We start from the raw sequence: 24269 nt of genomic DNA, 5'->3' as shown, positions 1-24269 counted from the left end.
TAATCAGGGCTGATTGGGTCTTTCTGCTGCTGGCTGGGTCCCTCCCTTCCCCAGCTGCCAATTGCTGGCTATGGACATTTTTTGTTCCATCCCATCCCCTGGTGGTCAGCTCACATCATAGTGAGTGATCGAACTCCTGATAAATCTCCTGAGGGGCCACTTTGTATGTTAGCCTTTTTTATATATACTGGAGGCCCGGTGCACGAAAATCGTGCATGGGAAAGGGTGTCCCTCAGCCCAGCCTGCACCTTCTCCAGTCTGGGACCCTTAGGAGATGTCCAACTGCCAGTTTAGGGGCTTTAACTTCAGCCATTAGAAAAATCACACAGAATGTCCTTGACATACTGGTTTTATGAGTTGTTTTAATAATAATGGCCATTCCTTTAAATAATATCTGCTTACATATAATATAGCTGGTACTATGTGAATTCAGAATGTTAATATCACAAAATCATAAAAGGTTGTAGTGGAAATAATCTTGAATTGTCTAGTCCAAACTTTTATAAATATTGGAATTCCCTTTTTAAAGGTTTTGAATGCTTTTGTCCTAATAAGCTTAACCAACTTTTGAGGAAACCCATGGTTTGTGAAAGGACTAAGGTACTCCAATGGCAGGCGTGTGGAGTGTTCAGACCTGCCTGCACTGTGCACCTGTCACCCTAACTAACCCCCCCAGCTGGGCTGAAAGGACTGAGGACTCGGGTGTCAGGCGCTCTTCCCATCCCCAGGCCGGTCCAACCATGCTGTTTGCCTGGTCCAGCAGGGCTGAGGTGACTGGGCAACACTATCTTTGTGATGGTGTGATGGTCATTTTGCATATTTCTTTATTGTGTAGAATGTCTATAATTACAGTAGTGTAATGCTGATTGGACTGGGTGACCTTTCGGACAAAACCAGGGTTGGGGTCCCTGGTGCTGCAGTAATTTGTTTCCACCCTCGAAGCCTCCACTGGAAGGCCATCTGGAAGGTTATTCAGCTGTCTGGTCTAAATTAGCATATTACTTTTTTATTATAGAATTTATACAGAGTTTGGAAAGACTGAGAGATCTCAGAGGGGAAGGTTTTGGGAGGGAGGACAATAAAAGAAGTGAAGGGAATAGCTCAAGAAAGTGTGTCTATCGCCCAAGTTCACAAAACACAGTGTAGTAAAGGTCAAAAAAGGGGATAGAAGCTGCTGGAAGGGTCAAAATGCATGGAATGGGGTTTACATGTAATAATGTCAACAACAAAAATTGTTTTTGACATATATTTGTTTGGAGTGTATTCATCATTTATTGTATGTTATTGATATGATTAAAAAATATGCCTTTTATTTGCTTCCTGTATATCTCATTTTCTCTTTAAATTTCTTGTCATTTTTGGTGTATTAAATTTCTATTACTTTATGTATCATTTAATTTTTAAAAAAATAAATATTTATTCATATTATTACAAATGTTGCTCATTTTCCCCCCCTCCATTGCTCCCCTCCAGCAGGTTCCCAACCCAACCTCTGCCCTTTCCCCACCCCCCATTGACCTCATCCATAGGTGCACAGTTTATATTCAGTCTCCTCCTGCACCCCCCACTCCCCTTTTCCCTGGGAATCTTCAGTTCATTCCCCTTCCATACCTCCGATTCTATTATATTCACCAGTTAATATTGTTCATCAGATTTTTAATTCCCTTGGTTTTTAGATTCACTTGTTGATAGTTATGTATTTGTTGTTCATAATTTTTATTTTTTTAAAGTTAGTTTTATTTCCTGGGTTATTTTTATCTATCTATCTATTTATTTATTTATTTATTTTTTAAATATATTCTATTGATTTTTTACAGAGAGGAAGGGAGAGGGATAGAGAGCTAGAAACATCAATAAGAGAGAAACATTGACCAGCTGCCTCCTGCTCACCCACTACCGGGGATGTGCCCGCAACCAATGTTGTACATGCCCTTAACCGGAATCGAACCCGGGACCTTTCAGTCCGCAGATCGACACTCTATCCATTGAGCAAAACCGGTTTTGGCTGTTGTTCATAATTTTATCTTTATTTTCTTTCTCTTCCTAAAGAATCCCCTTCAGCAATTCATATAATTCTGGTTTGGCAGTGATGAACTCCTTTAGCTTTTATTTTATTTGTGAAGCTCTTTATCTGGCCTTCGATTCTGAGTGATAGCTTTGCTGGGTAGATTATTTTTGGCTGTAGGGTCTTGCTGTTCATCACCTTGAATATTTCTTGCCATTCCCGTCTGGCCTGCATGGTTTCTGTTGAGAAATCAGCTGACAATCGTATGGGTGCTCCTTTATAGGTAACTACCTGCTTTTCTCTTGCTGCTTTTAATATTCTCTCTTTGTCTTTTGCTCTTGGCATTTTAATTAGGATGTGTCTTGGTGTGGTCCTCTTTGGATTCCTTTTGTTGGGGTTCTGTGTGCTTCCTGGACTTGTAAATCTATTTCTTTCCCCAGGTGGGGGAAGTTTTCTGTCACTATTTCTTCTAATATTCTTTTGGTATCTTGCTCTCTGTCTTCTTCTGGGACCCCCATAATTCTGATGTTGGTTCTCTTGAAGTTGTCCCAGAGGCTTCTTACATTATCTTCAACTTTCTGGATTCTCTGGCTCTTTATGTTTCAAATCTTTGATTTGATTCTTATGATCTTCCATTCTGTTTTTAGGACTCTGCATAATATTTTTTATTTCAGATAATGTATTCTTTATTTCTAGTTGATTCCTTTTCATATCCTCATAGGTCTCGTTTATTTTATCGGCTTTTTCTAGGAAACTCGTGAAAAACCTTATAACCGTGGTTTTGAACTCTATATCCAGTCGCTTTTTGTCCTCCATTTCTTTCGTTTGTGATCTCTTTTTTTGTTTTTGCATTTTCCCTGCTTCCTTGAGTTGGTAGGATGTCTTTGTCTGTTAAGGTTCAGTGGGTCAGCCTCCCAGTTACCTGAGGTGGGCATTTTTGGTCTCCCCTTTTGTGGACTGTGTACAGCCTTGGTAGTTAAGTCTTGATTGTTGTTGGTATCACTGGGAGGAACTGACCTCCAGGCCAATTGGCTGTGAGGATCAGCCGTGTCTTTTCCAAGAGACAGCCTTATTTGACTAGACTTGGAAAATTGCAGAAGCATCTGTGCTCAGTTTGGATGGGCGGAGTTTCAGGGTGGAGCCTACAGCCTTGGCTTCCTGTCTGCCGCACCCTACGAGGTTCCTGTGTCTCAGTGTTCTTCAGTGTGCTTTGGTACTCGCTGCAAGCACCTCTGAGAGAAAGATGCCCTTGAGATTCGCCCATTAACACTCTAGTCTCTCTGCCAATGAGCCCGGAACTGGGGTTCAGTGAAGTTGGAAGTGGGTTCAGAGCAGACTGGAGCTTTTGTCTTCTTTCCACTAGGGCAGTCCAGTGGCACAGTCAACTGTCCATACTCTGTGCCCAATGTGCAAGCCTCCTGGTTTGCCTTTTGCTGCTGCCCTGAGTTTCTGCCTTACAGCCTAGAATCCCTCTGTATGAGCTTGGTCTCCAGGGTCTCGCCCAGAACTGGGGTTCAGTTTTGTGAGAACTGGGGTTCAGCATAGTCTGGAGCTTTTATCTACTTTCTGCTAAGGAATGGCAGCCAGGCACTCGGCCGCCCCTCCTGTCCAGCTCCGTCCTCTCCCCACACGCACAGTGTTTCCGTACCTTAGGCTTTTACAGCTCCTCTGATTTTTCTTCTGGTTTTCTCTTTCCCTCTAGTTGTAGAATTTCTAGTCAACTTTCCTGTAGTTCTGGATAATGTCCATTTTGTATTTTTGTTCTATTTTTTTGAAATTGTTGTGTGAGGCTGCAATTAGGCGTTTACCTATGCCAACATCTTGGTTTCTCCTCCTCCATTCCATTTAATTTCTTTTTGCAGGGATAGTTGAGTTGAATTTTTTGAGGCAGAAATACATAAAATAGAAATATGTAAATTAACCGTGCCTCTGTAACACCCACCAATCAGGAGTGAGTAAGCAAATTAGCCCACCAAAGATAGCCAGTTAATTTGCATATTAGGGGCAGAGGGAAGACTGAAGGTTCTTGGCTGAGCAAAGACTGAAGACTGAAGACTGATGAAGGCTTTGCTTCTCCAGGGTGGCTAGAGTAGGGATGCCAAGCCTCGCTGCAACAGGGAAGCCTAGCCTTGAGGGTTGGCTTCTACGCTACAGCTGGAGCAAAGGCCTGGATTCCAAGTACCAGAGAAAAACTGGTGCTGGCAGCTAAGGGAAGGAAGGCCTATGCAGGAATCTTTGTGCAATGGGTATCTAGTGTTTGTGGGTGTGTGTGTGTATACTAGAGGCCCAGTTTATGAAATTTGTGCAAGCATAGGCCTTCCTTCTCCTGGTTGCAGACATTGGCTTCCCTCTGACACCTGGGACCCAGGGCTTCTCTTCAGCCAGTGGCAGGCACCTGGCGGGACCCAGGCTTCCCTCTCAGCCCCAGGTTCATCCGGAAGGATGTCTGGCCTAATTACCGTTTTATATATATATATATATATATATATATATATATATATATATATATATATATATATATATATACCATTTTTTTTATACACACACACACACACACACACACACACACATACAGATCCTAGGATATGCATTTATTCTTTTTGTCTGGTTTCTTTAATTTAGTATAGGGTTTCAAGTTTTATCCATGTTGTGGCACGTAGTATATGGGTAAAAAAACATTATTAAGTTTACATTTCATTACTAAAAAGAATTTATTCAGGTGGAAAATATGCCCACCTCTTTGAATTCAAATAATGTAGCCAGAGATCCAAGATGGCGACGTAGGTAAACATCTAAACTGCTGCCGTGCACAACACTTTCAAAATTGCAACTAATAGACAAAACATCTATAATCCAGAACCATGGGAAAGCTGGCTGAGTGGGAGTTCTACAAACAGGTGGAAAGAGAAAAGAGCATTCAGGGCACAAGCACTGAAAAACTGAGGTACAGGGGTGGGCGCGTGATAGGAGCTGGCAGTGGATCCTGGCTGGGGGAGCATGTTGCTTTCTTCAACCTGAAGAGAGACAAGCTCCCAATCTCTCTGAAATCCAGTTTCTCGAGAGAAGGGAGACTGTCTGCCATTGAGTCAGAATGTGAGAGTGGCTTTCTTACAGAGCTGTGCACAAGAATAGCTGTTTTCTGTGCTGGGGAGCATGACACGGGGATGTGGTCGGAACAGCAGAGACGGCTGACTGCCAGCCATCGCTATTTGCCACACTTAGCCTAAGTGATGCCCTGAGATCCCACCCCGCACAATCTACCAAACACACCCAAGCTCCAAGCAGCAGCTTTTGCATAAGGATGGCCTTCTCTATTGAAGTTTAACTTAGCAAACTTGCAACCCGGTGCAGACAGCTCCAAAACCTCTAAACCCCAAGCAAAGAGGAGAAAATTGTAGTTCTTGGTGTAGCTCCCGCAGGGTGGCCTCAGACAGTAGCTGACCTGCACCCCACTGGAGGTCCACTGTACCTAGTGGTCAGTGTGAGACACCAGATTTCAACTCTTCACATCCATTAGTGACACATTCGGTAGGGGGATTCAGTGAGCACAAAAGCCCCACTGAAACAAAGCCTGCACCATAAGTGTGTCTCCAGCACAGCAATTCTTCCATTATAGACATAGCAGGTCCTCACAGCCAGTTGGCCTGGAGGTCAATTCCTCCCAGTGTACTAACAGCAGTCAAGGCTTAACTACACCAAGACTTTGCACTGAGCCCACAAAGGTGTACCAAGAGCAACCACCTCAGGTGATTAGGGATGCCGAGCCACTGGCCCCTGTAGGTAACCTACCACACAAAGCCACTCGATCAATACAGGGAGGCAGCCAAATGCAGAGACACAGAAGCATGTCACAAAAGGGAGAGATGGAGGAAAGTTAACTGCTGGATGACACAGAGTTCAGAACAATATTTATAAGGTTATTCAAGAATCTTCTAAAAACTGCTGAGAAACTTAAAGAAATCTTCAAAGACGTTACTGAGAATAAAAAAAAAAAAAACAGGAAAAAGTAATGGACTAGGCAGAAATTAAGCATAAGAATATACAGAAACTCAACTATAGATCAATGTATCCCAAGAATCAAACCAAAGATCTGGAATATGAGGAAGCAAAAATCACCCAACCAGATAGGCAGAAAGAAAGAATAATCCAAAAGTGTGAGGATAGTGTAAGGAACCTCTGGGATGGCTTTAAGCATGTCAACATCCGGATTTTGGGAGTTCCAGAAGAAGAGAGAGAGCAGGATATTGAAAGCCTATTGGAAGAAATAATGACAGAAAACTTTCCCTACCTGGTGAAAGAAATAGACTTACAAGTTCAAGAAAAACACAGAACCCCAAATAAGAGGAATCCAAAGAGGACTTCACCAAGACACTTCATAATTAAAATGCCAAGGGCAAAAGATAAAGAGAGAATGTTAAAAGGAGAAGAGAAGAACAGTTACTTACCTACAAGGGAGTACCCATACAACTGTCAGCTGATTTCTCAGCAGAAACTATGCAGGCCAGATGGGAGTGACAAGAAATATTCAAGGTGATGAATAGCAAGAACCTACAACCACGATTACTCTACCCAGCAAAGCTATCATTCAGAATTGAAGGTCAGATAAAGAGCTTCACAGACAAGAAAAAGCTAAAGGAGTTCATCACCTCCAAACCAGGATTACATGAAATGCTGAAGGGTATTCTTTAAGAAGAGGAAGAAGAAAAAGGTAAAGGTAAAAACTATGAACAACAAAAAGACATCAAATACATACCTATCAACAAGTGAATCTAAAAATCAAGTGAATAAAAATTCTGAAGAACAGAATGGACTGATGAATATAATAGAATCAGGGACATAGAAAGGGAGTGCGTTGATCATTCTCAGGAGTAAGGGGGTCTGAGGGGTGCAGGAAGATATTGGACAAAAATCTTATACCTGTGGATGAAGTCTGTGGTGGGGAGTAAGGGCATGGGGTGGGGTGGGAAATCAGGTGGAGTGGAGCTATAGTGGGGGGAGGGGAAAGAGGAACACCTGTAATATTCTGAACAATAAAGATTTATTATATAAAGGAACTATGTAGCATTGCAAACAAGATATTTAATGTGGTCTTGTAAGAGTGGGTGTATCTAGGGTAGACACAGAGCAATGATCACCAGCAATTTGAGTTTTGTGTGCAAATAAGGAGGGATATGTTCATTGACTGCACACCCTCAAAGATCGTGGCTCCCTGTCCCCTCAGCCCCGTCAGGTTCCTCATTGACCGAGTGTTTCACCTAGGTCTTATAGTCTCTTACTGGCTTATTTAAAAAAACTAGAGGCCTGGTGTACGAAATTCATGCATGGAGGTGTCCCTTCATCCAGCCAGCATACTATCCAATCCGTTACCCTTCAGACATCCCTTTCACAATCGGGATCACTGCTTGCTTGCCTGATCACCCCTAACTGCTCCCCCTGTTCACCTGGTCACCCCCAACGGCCCTCCCTGCTGGCCTGGTTTCCCCCATCTGCAACCTTGACAGCATTGTTACCCAAACTGTCCCCCACGCTCACTGCTGGTTATTCCAAACTGTACTCTGTCTTTCTGATCACTCCCAATCGCCACTGCCCTGTTGGCCTGGTCTCCCCATGCAGCCTGGTGCTCAGTCATTTGCTCGCCCCTCAGTATCCCTCCTGATGGTCTGGTCGCCCCATGCAGCCTTTTTGGTCATCTGTTCAGTTGTGATGGTCGCTTAGGCTTTTATGTATATGTAGATGGGATGAGGCCTTTTTTTGTTGTTTCTACCTCCCTTTGTATAGTTGTGGCAGGTAGATCTTCCTGGAAAATATGCTTCTTGTCAGTTACGTAGTTCTTTATTTTCTCCTCCCTATAGTCTGTTTACCCTGGAAAAATTACCAATTGGCCACATGCTGTTAGTTTTTTTGTTTTTTTTTTAATGTTGACTACGCTGAACACAAATCTACAAATTCTCCCATTTCTTACGCTAATTGAATTAGCTATTTTTCCAGTCTTTCTAAAACTTGTTGACTTTCTTCTTCATAATCAGGTAACTGTATTTTGGTTTCTAGTAATATTCTGTTGGGTTATATGCTTATTAATAACTATTTCAATTAACTTGTTTGCTAATTTCCTTATCCCAGGGATAATACAACATTCTACTGCTGTTAATACTCCTGCTACAAAGATGAAAGGTATTAGAATTAGGCCATTAATTCTTTCCATTTTCCAAACCTTCCTCCAGCATTCTAAAGTTGTTCATTAGCCAAAGTTAATAGTCCTTGTGGTGTGCTAGTGACTGTGTCATCAGGGGCTGTGTTATTTGGAATAGAGGTACTTTGTTGCCTTTTTTTTTTTTTTAATTTTTTAAAAAATATATTGATTTTTTACAGAGAGGAAGGAAAAAGATAGAGAGCTAGAAACGTTTCAACCAGCTACCTCTTGCACACCCCCTACCGGGGATGTGCCTGCAACCAACGTACATGCCCCTGACCAGAATCGAACCTGGGACCTTTCAGTCTGCAGACTGGCGCTCTACTGCTGAGCCAAACCGGTTTCGGCACTTCGTTGCCATTTTTAATCTCTCCCAAGATTGCTTTGATTTCTTGAGTACTCTCATGTAGTATATATTGTACTGTCTCAGAAAGAATGCAATTAAAATTTTGCTCTTTTCTTTCTTTTTTAAAAATTTTTTTATTGTTGAGAGTATTACAGATATTTCTTTTACCTCCACCACCTGGTTATGTCCTACCCTAGGACTTTACCACCCTATTGTTTGTTTGTGTAGGAAATGCATATCTACACTAGTAAGAGAGAAAAATGCAAATTGACCTTTCTTCAAGCCAATCAGGAGCAAGTATACAATGAACCCAACAAAGATGGCAGTGGCCCTGGAGCTGGAATGAGCAGCAGCCTTGGATTTTCCCTGGTGACAGAGTTAGCCAAGCTTCCAGCCCACTCTGGCCACCACTCAAGGAGTGGCTAAGGGCCTGGGTTACTGGGTGGCATAGTCAGCCTTCATACAGCCATCAGCCTCTCACCTAGGCTGGCCACACCCCCCAAATGAGGGTTCCTGGTGGGGAGCTTGGCCAGCTTGCAAACAGCCATCAGTCCCTCATCCAGGTTGGGCGTGCCCCCAACAGCTGTGGGGCAGGTGGGAAGCTTGGCTTTCTCTGTCGCTGGGGGCAGCCCAAGCAGGCAAGTGAGCAGTTAGGTGCCAGCAATCCCAGATTGCAAGAGGAATGTCCAACTGCTAGTTTGGGCCAGATCCTTGTAAACTGGCAATAGGACATCCTTCAAGGGGTCCCAGATTGGAGAGAGTGCAGGCCAGGCTGAAGGACAACACCCTTTCTCCCCCATTCACAAATTTCGTACCCCAAGTCACTAATCTGCATTAATAAAAGAGGTAGATGCAAATTGACCATACCTTGGCGATGCCCACCAACCAATCAGGAATGAGTATGCAAATTAACCCAACCAAGATGGTGGATTAATTTGCATACACAGGCTTTTAGTGACTGGATTGTTCTGCAGTGTGAGAAGGTGGAAAGGTGGCTCTGGGCTGGAGCCAGGCAGTGTAGACATCCAGGGGAATGATGAGTCTTTATGTATTGGGCCTCTAGTATGCTTATAAGACCTTCGTATCTAATAAAATAGTAATATGCAAATTCACCATCACTCCACACAAGATGGCTGTCCCCATGTGGACACAAGGTGGCTGCCACAAGATGGCCAGCAGGGGAGGGCAGTTGGGAGGGACCAGGCCTGCAGGGAAGGGCAGTTGGGAGGGACCAGGCCTGCAGGGGAAGGCAGTTAGGGGCAATCATGCTGGCAGGGGAATTGTTAGGGGGTGAATGTTGGTATATGTGAAATTGTCCTAGAGGATCCTTATATCATCTTATTTTTGGAATCTTTTTTTTCTTTGGGTACTTTTTCTTCCTCATATTCTAAATTTTTTATTTGATATTTGGAATTAGAAGTTATTTTTTTATTAAATATATTTTATTGATTTTTTACAAAGAGGAAGAGAGAGGGATGGAGAGTTAGAAACATCAATGAGAGAGAATCATAGATCAGCTGCCTCTTGCCCACCCCCTACTGGGGATGTGTCCGCAACCAAGGTACATGTGCTTTACCGGAATAGAACCTGGGACCCTTCAGTCTGCAGGCTGATGCTCTATCCACTGAGCCAAACCAGTTTTGGGAGAAGTTATTCTTTATAGAGCAGGGGTCCTCAAACTTTTTAAAGTGGGGGCCAGATCACGGTCCCTCAGAGAGCTGGAGGGCCGGACTATATGAACTACTAATTCCTACTGTAACACCTCGGCTGCGCTCACTGCCCAAAAAACCTGGCGGGCCGGATCAGACTCCTCTGCGGGCCGCATGTGGCCCGCGGGCTGTAGTTTGAAGACCCCTGTTATAGAGTATATAGTAGAGTCTTGGTGCATGAAAATTCATTCATGCAAGGGGTTACCTCAACCCAGTCTGCTCTCCCTCTCAGTATGGGAATCCTCAAGGTTGGAAGGCAACCCAACAATCAGGGGAAGGCAATCCCTCATCACACCTCTGTTGCTGCCACTGCTGGCAACTCAACACTCGGCCTGCTCTGGTTACCTGAGCCTTTGGTGGTCCTGGGTGGCTGGGCAGCTACCTTCCGAGGCTGGGGACTCCAGAGGCAGAGTGTGGAGCAGTCTGACCACCTGGGGACGGGCCAGCCATACCAAGTGCCAGCTGCCCCAGCGGGGCTGAAAGGACTGGGCGTCACTATCTTGTACTAGCTGTGGGCACTTTTATCTTTGAGGGGGTGGCAGTCAATTAGCATATTTCCTCCTTATTGGCTGTGGTCACCATCTGTGAGGGAATGATGGTCAATTAGCATATTCCCTCTTTATTAGATAGGCTATATATATTTCAGAGAGGCAGGGAGAGGGAGATAATCACATTAAGGATGAGAGAGATTCATTATTTGACTGCCTCCTGCACACCCCCAACTGGGGAATGAGCCGGCAACCTGGGCATGTGCCCTTGATTGAAATTGAACCCAAGATCTTTCAGTCCACAGGTCAATGCTCTATCCATTGAGCCAAACCTGCCAGAGCAAAGTTCGTCTATGTTTAATTTCAGACTGGTCCTTTTTCATAACTTTGAAATTTAATAAAAAATATTTGAAATCTCACTAAGTCCCTTGAAGCTTTCTTTGAGTTCCTTGAGCAACCTTATAACCATTGTTTTGAACTTTGTTTCCAATAGTGTACTTGCTTTCATTTCATGTATTTCTGGAAAAATTTTTCTGTTTTTTCACATTTGACATGTTTTCTTATCTTCATTTAAAAAAATATATATTTTATTGATTTTTTACAGAGAGGAAGATAGAGGGATAGAGAGTAGAAACATCGATGAGAGAGAATCATCTATCAGCTGCCTCCTGCACACCCCTCACTGGAGATGTGCCCGCAACCAAGGTACATGCCCTTGACCGGAATCAAACGCGGACCCTTCAGTCTGCAGACCGACGCACTGAACCAAACCAGTTTGGGGCAGGAACTCAGAGGCAGCTTTCTCAGAGTTAGGTGATTGAGGGGATCATTGTTCATATGCTGGGACCTCTCCAACACCCAGGCTGACTGTTAGTCATATCTGAGTCTCCATAAGCCTGAAGCACAGTTTCCACTGAGCCAAACTGGTTTCGGCTTATCTTTGTATTTAAAAACAAAACAACATTTTATTAATTTTTTACAGAGAGGAAGGGAGAGGGAGAGAGAGTTAGAAACATAGATGAGAGAGAAACATTGCACACCTCCTGCACACCTCTTACTTCAGTACATCCCCTTGACCAGAATTGAACTGCTGGCTGATGCTCTATCCACCAAGCCAAACTGGTCAGAGCTTGTTTCCACATTTTGCTTGTTTTGTTGTGTTGGTTTCTATATATCCAGTTTCTTCTCGAATTGGTTGTTGGCCTTATGTAGTAAATGTCCTGTAGGGCCCAGTGGCTAAGTCTTCCCACTTGAACTGGGCATTCTGGGTGTGCCCTTGTGAAGTTGTGTGCCCAGTCTTGTAGAAGTTAAACCTTGATTGCTGTTCGCCTAGCTGGAAGGAGTTGGCCTCCAGACCAGTGGCTGTGAGGACCAACTGCAACTATAGAGGAAGAGCTGTTGTGCAGGAAATAGCCGTATAGAAGACTTGCTTCAGTGAAGCTTTGGTGTTTACTGAGTCTGCCCCTGGAGTGTGTTGCTTGTGGATATGTAGAATTGTAATATGGTATTATCTGAAGCTCTCTACTGGGGCTTACTAGGAGGTGCAAAGTCAGCTGTTGCCTGAGGTCACCCTGTTGGAGCTACCAAATTATATGCATAGGGTTCTATTTGTATTGGGCTTGGAAGTAGCCAGTTGAGGCAATCTATGAAGCAAGGCAGGCTTGTGTTAGTGCCATGTCTTGATAGGTCTCTTATTAATAGGTATAAATACACTGAAGCCACATGCTACTTGTTTAAGGAAAGTCTAAAGCTAAGCCAGTACAGGCTATTCATAAGGAAAAGCTAATGCGAACAGTTCTGTGGGACTGCAAATTGGATGGGATAGGGTCTCAGGGAATCACTAGGGTGGTTCAAACTGTGCTTCAGGCTTATGGAGACTCAGATATGACTAACAGTCAGCCTGGGTGTTGGAGAGGTCCCAGCATATGAACAATGATCCCCTCAATCACCTAACTCTGAGAAAGCTGCCTCTGAGTTCCTGCCCCAATGCCAAACAATTTATTTCCTCCCAGTGTTTTTCTGGGTCCTCTAATGCAGCCAGCCAGAGCTGGAGCTTAGAAGGATGAAATCTTAATAAGTTTGTTTGCCAGCCCTTTAAGAGGAATACCTGGGTCTCCAGCAGTTAACCATAATCCCTGCTGGTATTTACAGCTCAAAGTTATGGGTACTTCTCTTCCTAGTTCTGGAATCTTGGGCTCAGGTCCAGTTTGGGGTTAGGACCCCTTGTTCCTAGAAGGTGCCCATCGCCCTCCTGATTAAAACATGTGGTATCAGCCAGCTTTGTGCCTCCTCTCTCCTCTACTAGTCTCAGTGTACTTTCTTTTTTACGTCAGTAGTTGTAGAGCTCCCAATTCAGCCAGCTCCCAGGCGATTCTGAATAATGGTTTTTCTGTATGTAGTTGTAATGTCAGTGTGGTTGTGGGAGGTGGAGAGTATTGACTTTTAACCCCACAACAATTTTTATTCTCTCTGCTTTTTTCTTAATATGTTTTTTTTTTTTTTTTTTTTTTTATCTTTTTATTTCTAGGCCGTTCGCTGTTATGAATCTTTAATCTTAAAAACTGAAGGAAAAGTGGAGTCTGATATCTTTTGTCAATTAGGTCACTTCAACCTTCTGTTGGAAGATTATCCAAAAGGTAATGTTTTTATTGTCTTTTAAATTGTTTGAGTTGTTTGCATATTATATAAATGCCAGTATTTTTATTTTTTTCCTAAGGGCAAAGAGTTTTTTAGTTCTTCCAGTTCATAAGTACAAATGACAATGTGAAAGAAAGAGTAGATGAATATAAAACAGAAAGCAATAAATGAACAAATAAACAAAAATTCATAGACAATAGTATGGTGATTATCAGAGAGAAAGGAGGTAGGAGGGTACTAGAGGGTACAGAGGTTAAATGGACTAACTCTTGTGGTTCACTGGTTGAGTGTTGAGCTATAAACTAGGAGGTCAGTGTTCAATTCCTGGTCAGAGCATTTGTGGGCTTGATACCCAGTAGGGGGTGTGCAGGAGGCAGTTATTCTGTCTTTTTGATATTTCTCTCTTTCTCTCCCTCTCCCTTTCTCTCTGAAATCAATAAAAAAAAAACTTAAAAAAAAAAAGAGTTTAATATGTTAAGTGTCCAGCCTCATGGTAAGAAAAGATTTTAGTTTGTATAATTTTATTGCCAACCATTAAAAAAGAGTAGATGGAAATATTCATGGAATAATTTTGTGAAAATCACAGCTCCAAAAAACATTTGTCTGATACCACTTGGGAGATGTTAGATAGAAAAGATAACTGCTGCCAAAACCGGTTTGGCTCAGTGGTAGAGCGTCAGTCTGCCGACTGAAAGGTCCCAGTTTGATTCCGGTCAGGGGCATGTACCTTGGCTGCGGGCACATCCCCGATAGGGGGTGTGCAAGAGGCAGCTGGTCAATGTGTCTCTCTCATCGATGTTTCTAGCTCTCTATCTCTCTCCCTTCCTCTCTGTAAAAAATCAATAAAATATGTATATTAAAAAAAGAAAAAGAAAAGAAAAGATAACTGCTGGGACAGGAAAGAGGGGAACAAATAAAAAGAGATTTTTATCTCACTCATTAAAGAAGTCAGGTACTTTAGGATTTGCCAAACAGATGCATAAACAAGCCACGTGCTGCTTGTTTAAGGAAAGTCTAAAGCTGAGCCAAGACAGGCTAGTCATAAGTAAAGCCACTGCAAACAGCTCCATGGGGCCCCAACTGTACCCCAGCCCAGGGTTCCAGAGCTAGGAAGAGAAGTCCATATACTCTGAGATAAGCCATAACAATCTAGAAACCTATATAGGGGAAAGTATAAAACCTTTTGAACCCTCACAGGGAGCATTCAAATTAGCTGAATTGTCAGCTATGCTTGATGCCAAGTGCATTAAAAAAAAATAAAATTATATATATATATACATATATATATACACACACATATAATTTTTTAAGTGTAGGATCATTTCAGAGGATCATTGATCTACCTTCTGCATGCCCCCACTGGGAATCTAGCCTGAAACGAGGAATGTGCCTGATTGGAATTGAAACTCCACTTCCTAGTTCATAGGTTGATGTTCAACTACCGAGCCACACTGGACTGGAAATGCCAAATGCATTAAAAAAAAAAAATCTTTATTGCTCTTATTATTACAATTGTTTCTCCTCCCCCTCATCCCTCAATAGCTCCCTTCCACCCAGTTCCCACCCCACCTTCTGCCCTTACCTCCTCTCTCCATTGTCCTTATCTATATGTTATACAATTTTAATCCAGTCTCTTTCTGCACTCCCACACCCCTTTCCCCTGATAATTATCAATCCACTTCCTTTCATTGCCCCTGATTCTATTATATTCACCAGTTTATTCTGTTCCTCAGATTTTTAATTCACTTGATCTTCTTAAATAATACCTTTCAGCATTTCATATAATACTGGTTTGGTGGTGATGAACTCCTTTAATTTTTTTTTATTTGTGAAACTCTTTATCTGCCCTTCAATTCTGAATGATAACTTTGCTGGATACAGTAATCTTGGTGTAGGTTCTCACTATTCATCACTTTGAATATTTCTTGCCAATCCCTTCTGGCCTGCATAGTTTCTGTTGAGAAATTCAGCTGACAGTTGTATGGATACTCCCTTGTAGCTAACTAACTATTCTTCTCTTGCTGATTTTAATATTCTCTCTTTGTCTTTTGCTCTTGGCATTTTAATTATTATGTGTCTTGGTGTGGTCCTCTTGGATTCCTCTTGTTTGGGGTTCTCTGTGCTTCCTGAACTTGTAAGTCTATTTCTTTAACCAGATGGGTTAAGTTTTCAGTAATTATTTCTTCAAATAGGTATTCAATATCTTGCTCCCTCTCTTCTTCTGGTACCCTCATAATTCGGATGTTGGTATGTTTGATGTTGTCCCAGAGCTCCTTATATTATCTTCATATTTTTGGATTCTTTTTACTTTATGCTTTTCCAGTTAGGTGTTTTTGCTTCCTCATATTTCAAAACTTTGACTTGATTCTTGGGATCCTCTAATCTTCTTTTGATCTCTGTATATTATTATTTATTTCAGTCAGTCCTTTTCCAACTGGTTCTTTTCCATTTTTTAAATTTTGTTTATTTTTGTTTTTGTCATTCTTACTAAGATTCTTGAATATCTCAATAAGTTCCTTGAAGATTTCTAGAAGATTCATGAGTGACCTTATAACTATGGTTTTCAACTCTATATCCAGTCATTTGCTTTCCTCCATCTCTGTCATTTATGCCCTTGTTTCTTTGTCTCTGCATTTTGGCTGTTTCCCTGAGTTGATGGAGTGGCTTTTATGTGCTAGGTATCCTATAGGGCCCAGTGGCTCAGTTTTCCCAGTTACCTGAGGTGGATACACTTGGTGCAACTCTTTATGGCTGTGTGCACAGTCTTATAGTTAACCCTTCATTGCTGTTAATATCACTGGGAGGAATTGACCTCCAGGCCAATTGACTGTGAAGACCTGTTGTGTCTATAGTGGGGGAACTGTTGTGCTCGAAACCGTTAGGGCAGGATTTGCTTCAGTGGGGCTTTGGTGCCCCTTGATTGTGTCCCTTATGGATGTGAAGAGTTGTAATCTGGATGGTCCCACTCAGATCACTGGGTACACTGTCACTTGGATCTCCAAGGAGGTGCAAAGTCAGCCACTGCCTGAGGCTACCCAGCAGGAGTTACAGATCTGCAGATTCCTCCTCTTTGTTTGGGGTTTGGAGGTGCCTAGATGAGGCCCAGCTGTGAAGCAATGCAAGCTGCTGAGGGGCCTTGGGACTTCTTTTGGAAGCTCTGCATCTCTTTGACTCAGCTGCAGTTTGTTAAGTTTTAGGCTTCAGAAGGACAGGGCATTCATATGCAAAAGGTGCTGTGCACAGGTTGGATGGGGTTGTAAATTGGGTTAAAAGGTGTTTTAGGGAATCACGGGAATCACCAGGGTTGAACAAGCAGCAATAGCTGCCAGTAACCTTGCAGTAGAGAGGTCTTCATGGAGATGTTTCCCATCCATGCAGGAAAAATGGTTACTGTGAACACCTTTGAAAGAAAGTTAGCCTCACCTTCCGGTCTATATACCAGACAATCCAGTTTCTCCTTGTATGAGTCTGGGTCCCCAGTTTCTCCTGGAACTGGAGTTCAGGGCAATCAGGAGCGTGTTTCAACCTTTCCAATCGAAAAAACAACAACAGTGCATCCAGTTGTCAGTTCATTTCTTGTGCACCTCTGCACCTCCTACCTGTCTCAATGTGTTTTTTGTTTTTTTCCTTCTAGTTGTAGAACTTCTACTCAGACAGCTTTCCTGTGGTTCTGGATGATAATGTTTTGTCATTAGTTGTACTTGTCATGTAGTTGTGAGAGGCAGCAAGTACAGGTGTTTACCTATGCTCCCATCTTGGTTGTTTCAGAAATATTCCTTAAATTTTACGGTGAATTGAAAATTTTCTAATTAAAAGCTCCCTGAGAGCCACCTATATACAGTTTAATTTTTCCTTCAAATAATTTATTTGTGGATTATACCTTTACTAAGAATTTTTACTCTTAATGTTGCTCAGTGGTTAGATTACTAGCCCATGCATTGAAGGCCAAGTACCTGGATTGCAGGTTCTTTCCCTGGCTCCTGAGGGTACGTGAGGGAAACAACCAATCAGTGTTTGTCTCACATCAATGTTTCTCTTCCTTCCTGCTTTCGTTTCTTTCACTCTGTAAAATTTAATGGAAAAAATATGAATGGATGAGCCAAAACCAGGGAGGACAGTTGCGGGGGAACCAGACCTGTAGCGGAGGGAAATTGAGGGGTCCAGTCCTGTAGAGGAGGGCAGTTGAGGGTGGCCAGGCCTGTAGGGGAGGCATTTGGGATGGCCAGGCCAGCAGGGAGGGAAGTTAAGGTTGACCAGGTCATCAGGGGAGGACAGTTAGTGGTGACCAGGCCTGCATGGGAGCAATTGTGGGGGACAAGACCTACAGGGTAAGGTAGTTTTGGGCAACCAGGCCAGCAGGGGAGGATCATTAAGTGTGACTAGGCTTGCAAGGAAGGGCAGTTAGGGTGATTGGGCCAGCATGGTAGGGCAGTTGGGGGTGATCAGGCCTTCATGGGAGGGCAGTTTTGGGAAGACTAGGCCAGCAGGGGAAGGCAGTTATGGGTGACTAGGTTGGCAGGGGTGGGCAGTTATGGGCAATCAGTCGCAGGGGAGCAGTTAGGTGTCGATCAGGCTTTCTGGACAGTGGTTAAGGGTTGACCAACCTGGAAGGCAGAAGCTGTTAGGGGCAATCAGGCAGGCAGTGTTTGGGAGTCAGCAGTCCTGGATTGTGAGAAGGATGTCCTGTGTGATCAGAACTAAATGGGAATTCGGACATTTCTCAAGGGGTCACACATTGGAGAGGGTGCATGCTGGGCTGAGGGAAACACAACCGGAATCCTCCCTTCCTCCCCGCCTGTGAGGATCAGGCTCCAGTCTCGCAGTCCCAGCCTTGCATCCCTGCAGCCCCACCTGGCACCCTGTTATGGACTGGTGGTCACCCCCTCACCTGCTCTACTATCTGGCCTGGAGGCAATCTATTGGAGTCCTGCACCCTTGCCCAGCTACTTTAGTGACTGGGAGCTGGGCAGCAGCCTGTCCCTCTGCTGCTGCCACTGGTTGCTATCTGCAGGGCTGTCGGCGGGGTGATTAAGCTCCTGCTTGCACCCTCCTTGACCTGGTACCCTCACTTACCTGCTCCACCATCCTGTCAGACCTCATGTTGAGGTCTATTGGGGTCGGTAGTTGTAAAGTAGTTGGGAATGTTGTTAGCACATATTGAACCATTCCTTCCAAGGGAAATGCAACATTAACTTCTTCTTAGCCCCTTTTTTTATTTAACAAATCATGTTTTTATTAACATCAGTACAAATTTTGTTTTGTGTTTATTTAAAGGCATGTAATTTAATATATATTGTTGAGTTATGAATATTGAACTCCATTTGTAGCACTGTAACTCAATCCTTGAATCAAGTTTACCAATCTGTATTCTATGTAAGGCTCATTATATCCTTTTTGAGTTTAGGAATACTAGATAGCTCATCAGCATTCCGGAGAGATAGCTATATCACTAATACAAAGCGCGAAAGTGCAAAAAAAAGAAGTAATATTAAGTACACTATTAATAGGACTTTTTTTTATAATATAAAGCTAAAACAAGAAGGCAGAGCATTACTGTTGTGAGCAAGGGAGCATCCTCAAAAGGACACACACACACACACACACACACACACACACACACGTCTTTCCACAATGCCTTGTTTATTCAGGGATACTTCCCAGTAAACTAATAGTGTTCTGTACAGAGCAGGGGACTTAAGGTAATAGAAGTGATCTGAGCAAGCATCTATGTGAAGTCTCAGTCTGCAGATGGAGAGGTGGGTGTTGGTTTCAAGCCAGGTAGCTGCCTGGCAAGCACTCATTGAATAGAGTTTCCAGAGGTTTGAGTGTGACCCCAATACAACAAGGCTTGTGTGTTGGGAGGTCAAACCAGGGGTGGAGGTCTCACCCATATTATTATGCACATGGAGGCTTTATTGAACTCTTCAGACTTACAAATTTGAGCCTTCTCAGCCCCTTTTCAGGGCTTCCTATCACATTTCACTTAATATCTTTTATTGATTTTTTAATGGAGAATTTAGGAGAGGCATAGAAAGCTAGAAACATCGGTGAGCGAGAAACATCGACCAGCTGCCTCGTGTACACACCCTTCTGGGGATGTGCCTGCATCCAAGGTACATTGCCCTTGACCAGAATCGAACCTGGGATTCTTCTGTCTGTAGACCAACGCTCTATCCAATGAGTCAAAACTGGTTTGGCATGTTATTTTCTTTTTAAAAAATACGTTTTTATTGATTTCATAGAGGAAGGCAGAGGGAGAAAGAGAGAGAAACATCAGTGATGAGAATAATTGGTTAGCTGCCTCCTGCACATCCCCTAATGGGGATCAACCCTGGCATATGCCCTTGACCTGAATCACTTAACCACATGGCCAGGTGACACTATATCATATTTTTTAAATAAAGCATAAAAGTATAATAATTTTAACATTAACACAGAACTGTATTTATTGTTTAAGAAATATCTAAAAACAACAAAAAGTTAACAAAAATTATGAGAGCTTTGGCCTAGTTTTTTCCTCTGTACTAATCTTAGTGGTAGACATAAACCACATCATCTCCATTTTTATATATGCTTCAATGATCCAGTTGACTCAGTATTTTTATAATTCTAATAGACTATTGATTTAGTATTAATGTTTTCTAAATTTAAAGATATTCTCTGCATGCTGATCTTCCCATATCAAGTGTTTGAAGTATATAAACTGCATTTATAACCTAAAAAATGTATAACTTCTGTGTAGTACTTATATATTTATGTAACGCAATTTATTATTGAGCATTTGGGCGCATTGCTTCTTTTTTTTTTTTTTTTTTTTTACTTTGTAATGAGTCTAATCTAGAAAACATTTCTGTGGTATTGTTGAATTTATTGCATACTTGATTTATGTTTCATAATTTTACTGATTTATTGAAAATATATTAGTTAATAAAATTATAGGTTTTAGGTTTACAGTTTCATTTGTAACCACCTACAAAGAATACCAGTCTGATCCTGGTGGCCCAAGTTGGATGTTTTCCTTTGGTCTCAGTTTTCAGAATACCTCACCCACCAGTGGGCATTAACTTGCCATCTCCTAGCCTGATGCATCCTGCTTTCTTAGTAGAAGGGACACTGTTTACTAGGCTCCTGGTTTTAGGGAGTCTTTTACCCACTCTTTCATCTGGCTTTTCATCAGGGGCCTGGGAGGACTTCCCTGGTCTTAAAGGAGCCCAAATGCCTGCTCACATGCCAGTTCCACTGTACTGACAGTAGCCAGTACATTTGGCCTTGGATAGGGTTGCTTGGTCCCAAGATGCCTAAGCCAAACTGTGTCTAACCAGAAGTGGCTCACACCTACTCTCCTTTCTTCCCCACAGCCATGAGCTGGCTTGTGGCTGAGCAATGCTCTCCCTATGGAAGTGCACTGACCACCATGGGCAGCTCTTGCATTGAGTGTCTGTCTGATCCCTGGGGCCAGTGCATATCATAGTGATCAGTAGTTCCCCGTTAGGGTCATTTTGCATATTATCCTTTATTATATAGGATAAGAATGGACTTCTATGGTTTTGTTTTATTAGTTTCTTTTAAATATTTTTATTGATTTTTTTTTAGAGAGAAATGTCCATTAGTTGCCTCTAGTAGGCACCCCTAGGGCAGTGTTTCCTAAAGTGTGGTCTGTGTACCCCCAGGGGTACGGGAAGAGTTTGGAGGGGGTACGCGTTGCACTGGAGTTTGGTGGGGATATGCACTGCACCGTGCTTAGCTGCGCCTAATTCTACGTTCTCATGAGTACGAGGGGTACTCAGCGTTACGGAAATTATAGAAGGGGCACACATATGTCAAAAGTTTGGGAAACACTGCCCTAGAGGATGGAACTGCAATCTGGTCATATGCCTAGCCACCTTCTGGTTCATGGGACTATGATTAGTCAGATGTACAATACCAGACATTGTTTTAAATTACATTTTATTTTTTCTTCTTCAGTTTGTTAAAACTACCCTCTTCTGTCTGAATTTTTCTTTTTTTAGTGTAGTGTTTCTATTGACTTAATTATTTCCTGTTGTTCTCCATTTATTTTCTTAGTGGTTATTATGGGAATTAGTATTAATAACAAATTTATGTTTTTCTATTTTGAATTGATATTAACTTAGCTCCAGAAGCATACAAATTTTTTACTTCTCTACAGTTTTTACTGTTCTCAGAATTAGTCTAATTCTATAGAGATTGATCCAAGTTGTATCCATATACTATATTAATAGTCAATTGATATGGTTAATCATGTTTTTTAAGTGTATCAGCTTATTCCTTTTTTGTTAATGATTGTTAATTCTAGCAAGATTTCTCTGTATTTTACAATTGCCACTAGGTTTTAAAAAATTTAATTTTGTTTTTACATTAGAGAGAGAGGAGACACTGTCTGGGGAGAAATAAAGAGTAACATTGGTTTGTTTGGGGCAATCAGGAAAGCAGGCAGACGAGCAGTTGGGAGCCAGCAGTCCCAGATTGGAGAGGGTGCAGGCTGGGCTGAAGGACAACCCCCCTCTGTGTACGAATTTCATGCACAGGGCCTCTAGGTTAATAATAATTAAAAGCAGCAACAAAAACAAAAAACAACAAAAAAAAACCCATGAAAATATTCACAGCACAATATTCTGTCTGAGATTTTACCAAGAGTAAATTGGTTTATATTTGCATTTTTATTTTTTATTTTTGTCACTTGAAAGATGAGTGATTGATCAGACAGTTATCAGTGTGAAAGGGTTGTCAGGTTGAAAATGAATTGTTTAAGACTGGAGATATTTGAGAAACGAGGTTCTAGTGAACCTTTTGTTACTGACCTGTAAGTCTCTGATGGTCTCTTTCTTTTTATACATTTGTTTCTTTTGTTCTGATTTGGTAAGTTATTTTTATTAAAAAATTAAAAAAATATATTATAGATTTTTTACAGAGCGGAAGGGAGAGAGATAGAGAGCTAGAAACGTTGACGAGAGAATCATCGACCAGCTGCCTCTTGTACACCCCCTACCGGGGATGTGCCCGCAACCAACGTTGCCTCTGACCAGAATCAAACCTGGGACCCTTCAGTCCCCAGACCGATGCTCTACCGCTGAGCCAAATCGGCTTCGGCTTAAAAATTTTTTTAAAGGAAAACTTCCAATTAGTGAGGCCGTGGCCCAAGGGCGCCACGCCACCCCGCTTTAAAAAAAAAATTTTTTTTTATTGATTTTTTTATAGGGAGGAAGGGAGAGGGAATAGAGAGCTAGAAACATCGATGAGAGAGAAACATTGACCAGCTGCCTCCTGCACACTCCCTACTAGGGATGCTTGCAACCAAGGTACATGCCTTTGTCCGGAGTCGAACCTGGGACTTTTCAGTCGTCAGACCGAAGCTCTATCCACTGAGCCAAACCGGTTTTGGCTTGTTTCATTTTTTCAATTCTGGTCAGAGCAAATTTATACTTGTATTGTGGTGTTAAAGATACCATTTGAACTCTATATTTTAGTTATTATATTATCAGTTTTAAATTTTATATTTGAACATTCTGTCTTCTATTTTGAGGCACTTTAATTTTGATCTATAGAGTTCATTGAAACATTTTCATTGCATTTTACAGTTGTCAGGTAATTATAACATCTTAATTATAATTGTGATATTATATTCATCTTTTTTAAATTATATTTTTATTGCTTTCAGGGAAGAAGTAAGAGGGAGAGAGAGAGAAACATCAATGCTGACAGAGAATCATTAATTGGCTGTCTTCTGTATACTACCTACTTTTGGAGATTGAGCCTGCAACCCACGATAAGCCCTCCCTGGGAATTGACTTCCTGCTTCATAGGTCAGTGTTCAACCACTAAACTATACCAGCTGGGCTCATCTATTTTTTTTTTTTTTTTTTAACTAGCCACTGTAATAATATTTTTTCTGGATCTTGATATGATGATTTTTTTTTAAATTTAATCTTGGAAGTGTTTGTGTTGTTATTTGAGTTTGGATTTTATATTAACTTTAGTTTTTGGGTAGATTTTTGTGGCATTTGGCATCTTAATTATTTAATATTAAATTCCCCATTGATTTTAACAAAAGCTTTGGTCTTTAAGTTCTAACCTGTTTTCCATATAAATTCATTTAGCCAGGGAGAGGTACTTATTTCTGTGTTCTAAAATATAGAACTTCTGCATCATAGAAATGAAAGACTTTTCCAGAGTAGAGCATGTTATAGTGGTCTTTGCTTGCAATGATCCTTCCGCTTTAGTAGTGTGTCCTGGACTGGGTCTTTTATTTGATGCCTCTCTTGATGTGGAATCTCCTCCATGTGTGATCTGGTTGTTGGTAATTGGAAATCAGTATTTTTAGTCCACTGCACATGCATTAGAGCTTCTAAAAGGAACTCCACCTTTTAGAAGCTCGAATGTCATGGATTTGTTTGGAATATAGATAAACAGCATACATCTGGGTGGAGAAGAGAAATATTGGCAGCTTTTTTCTCTTTGGTGAGATTTCTTAAGCTCTAAAATGGGAACTTGGGAAAGAGGCAACTCTGTTTATTATTTAATTTAGTGTTCTTGACTTAATTGGGGTTAAGTGGTAATGAGTAGAAAAAGGGAATCTTGGCTGAAGTTCCACAGGTTCTAATTAAAAAAATAAGAGTTAGGAGATTTATTTATGTAAGTTATATCTTTATTAGGTCAGTTTCAAGAGATTTAAACTGGTTGTTTTAAATGATTTTCATCGGTAAGGTTGTTTTCTGAGAGAAAGGTCCCAGTGAACTCTTGAAGCTGCCTTTTTCTGAGGCCCATAGTTCTTAAAAAATGAAGACTATTTAAAAAAGTGTTTTTATTGATTTTTAGTAAGAAGTGAAAGGGAAGGGAGAGAGAGAAAAAAGACATTGATGTGAGACAAACATTTGTT

At 41.8% G+C, this 24269-nt stretch overlaps 1 protein-coding gene across 4 annotated transcripts in view; it reads left to right on the top strand.

The window, feature by feature from the left end:
• The window catches only part of LOC311615836 (lysine-specific demethylase 6A-like), a 222587-nt gene that overhangs the window by 13558 nt on the left and 184760 nt on the right, over positions 1-24269 (top strand). For all 4 annotated transcript variants that reach the window (XM_084871274.1, XM_084871272.1, XM_084871273.1 and 1 more), the window contains one exon: positions 13266-13374. In XM_084871274.1, coding sequence (XP_084727400.1) covers positions 13266-13374 — 109 coding nt within the window. The remainder of the gene's footprint in view (positions 1-13265; positions 13375-24269) is intronic.

This window comes from Pipistrellus hanaki (assembly GCF_964339955.1).
Source record: "Pipistrellus hanaki genome assembly, chromosome: Y".
Lineage (NCBI taxonomy): Eukaryota > Metazoa > Chordata > Mammalia > Chiroptera > Vespertilionidae > Pipistrellus > Pipistrellus hanaki.
This window is presented reverse-complemented; position numbering and strand designations above follow the sequence as displayed.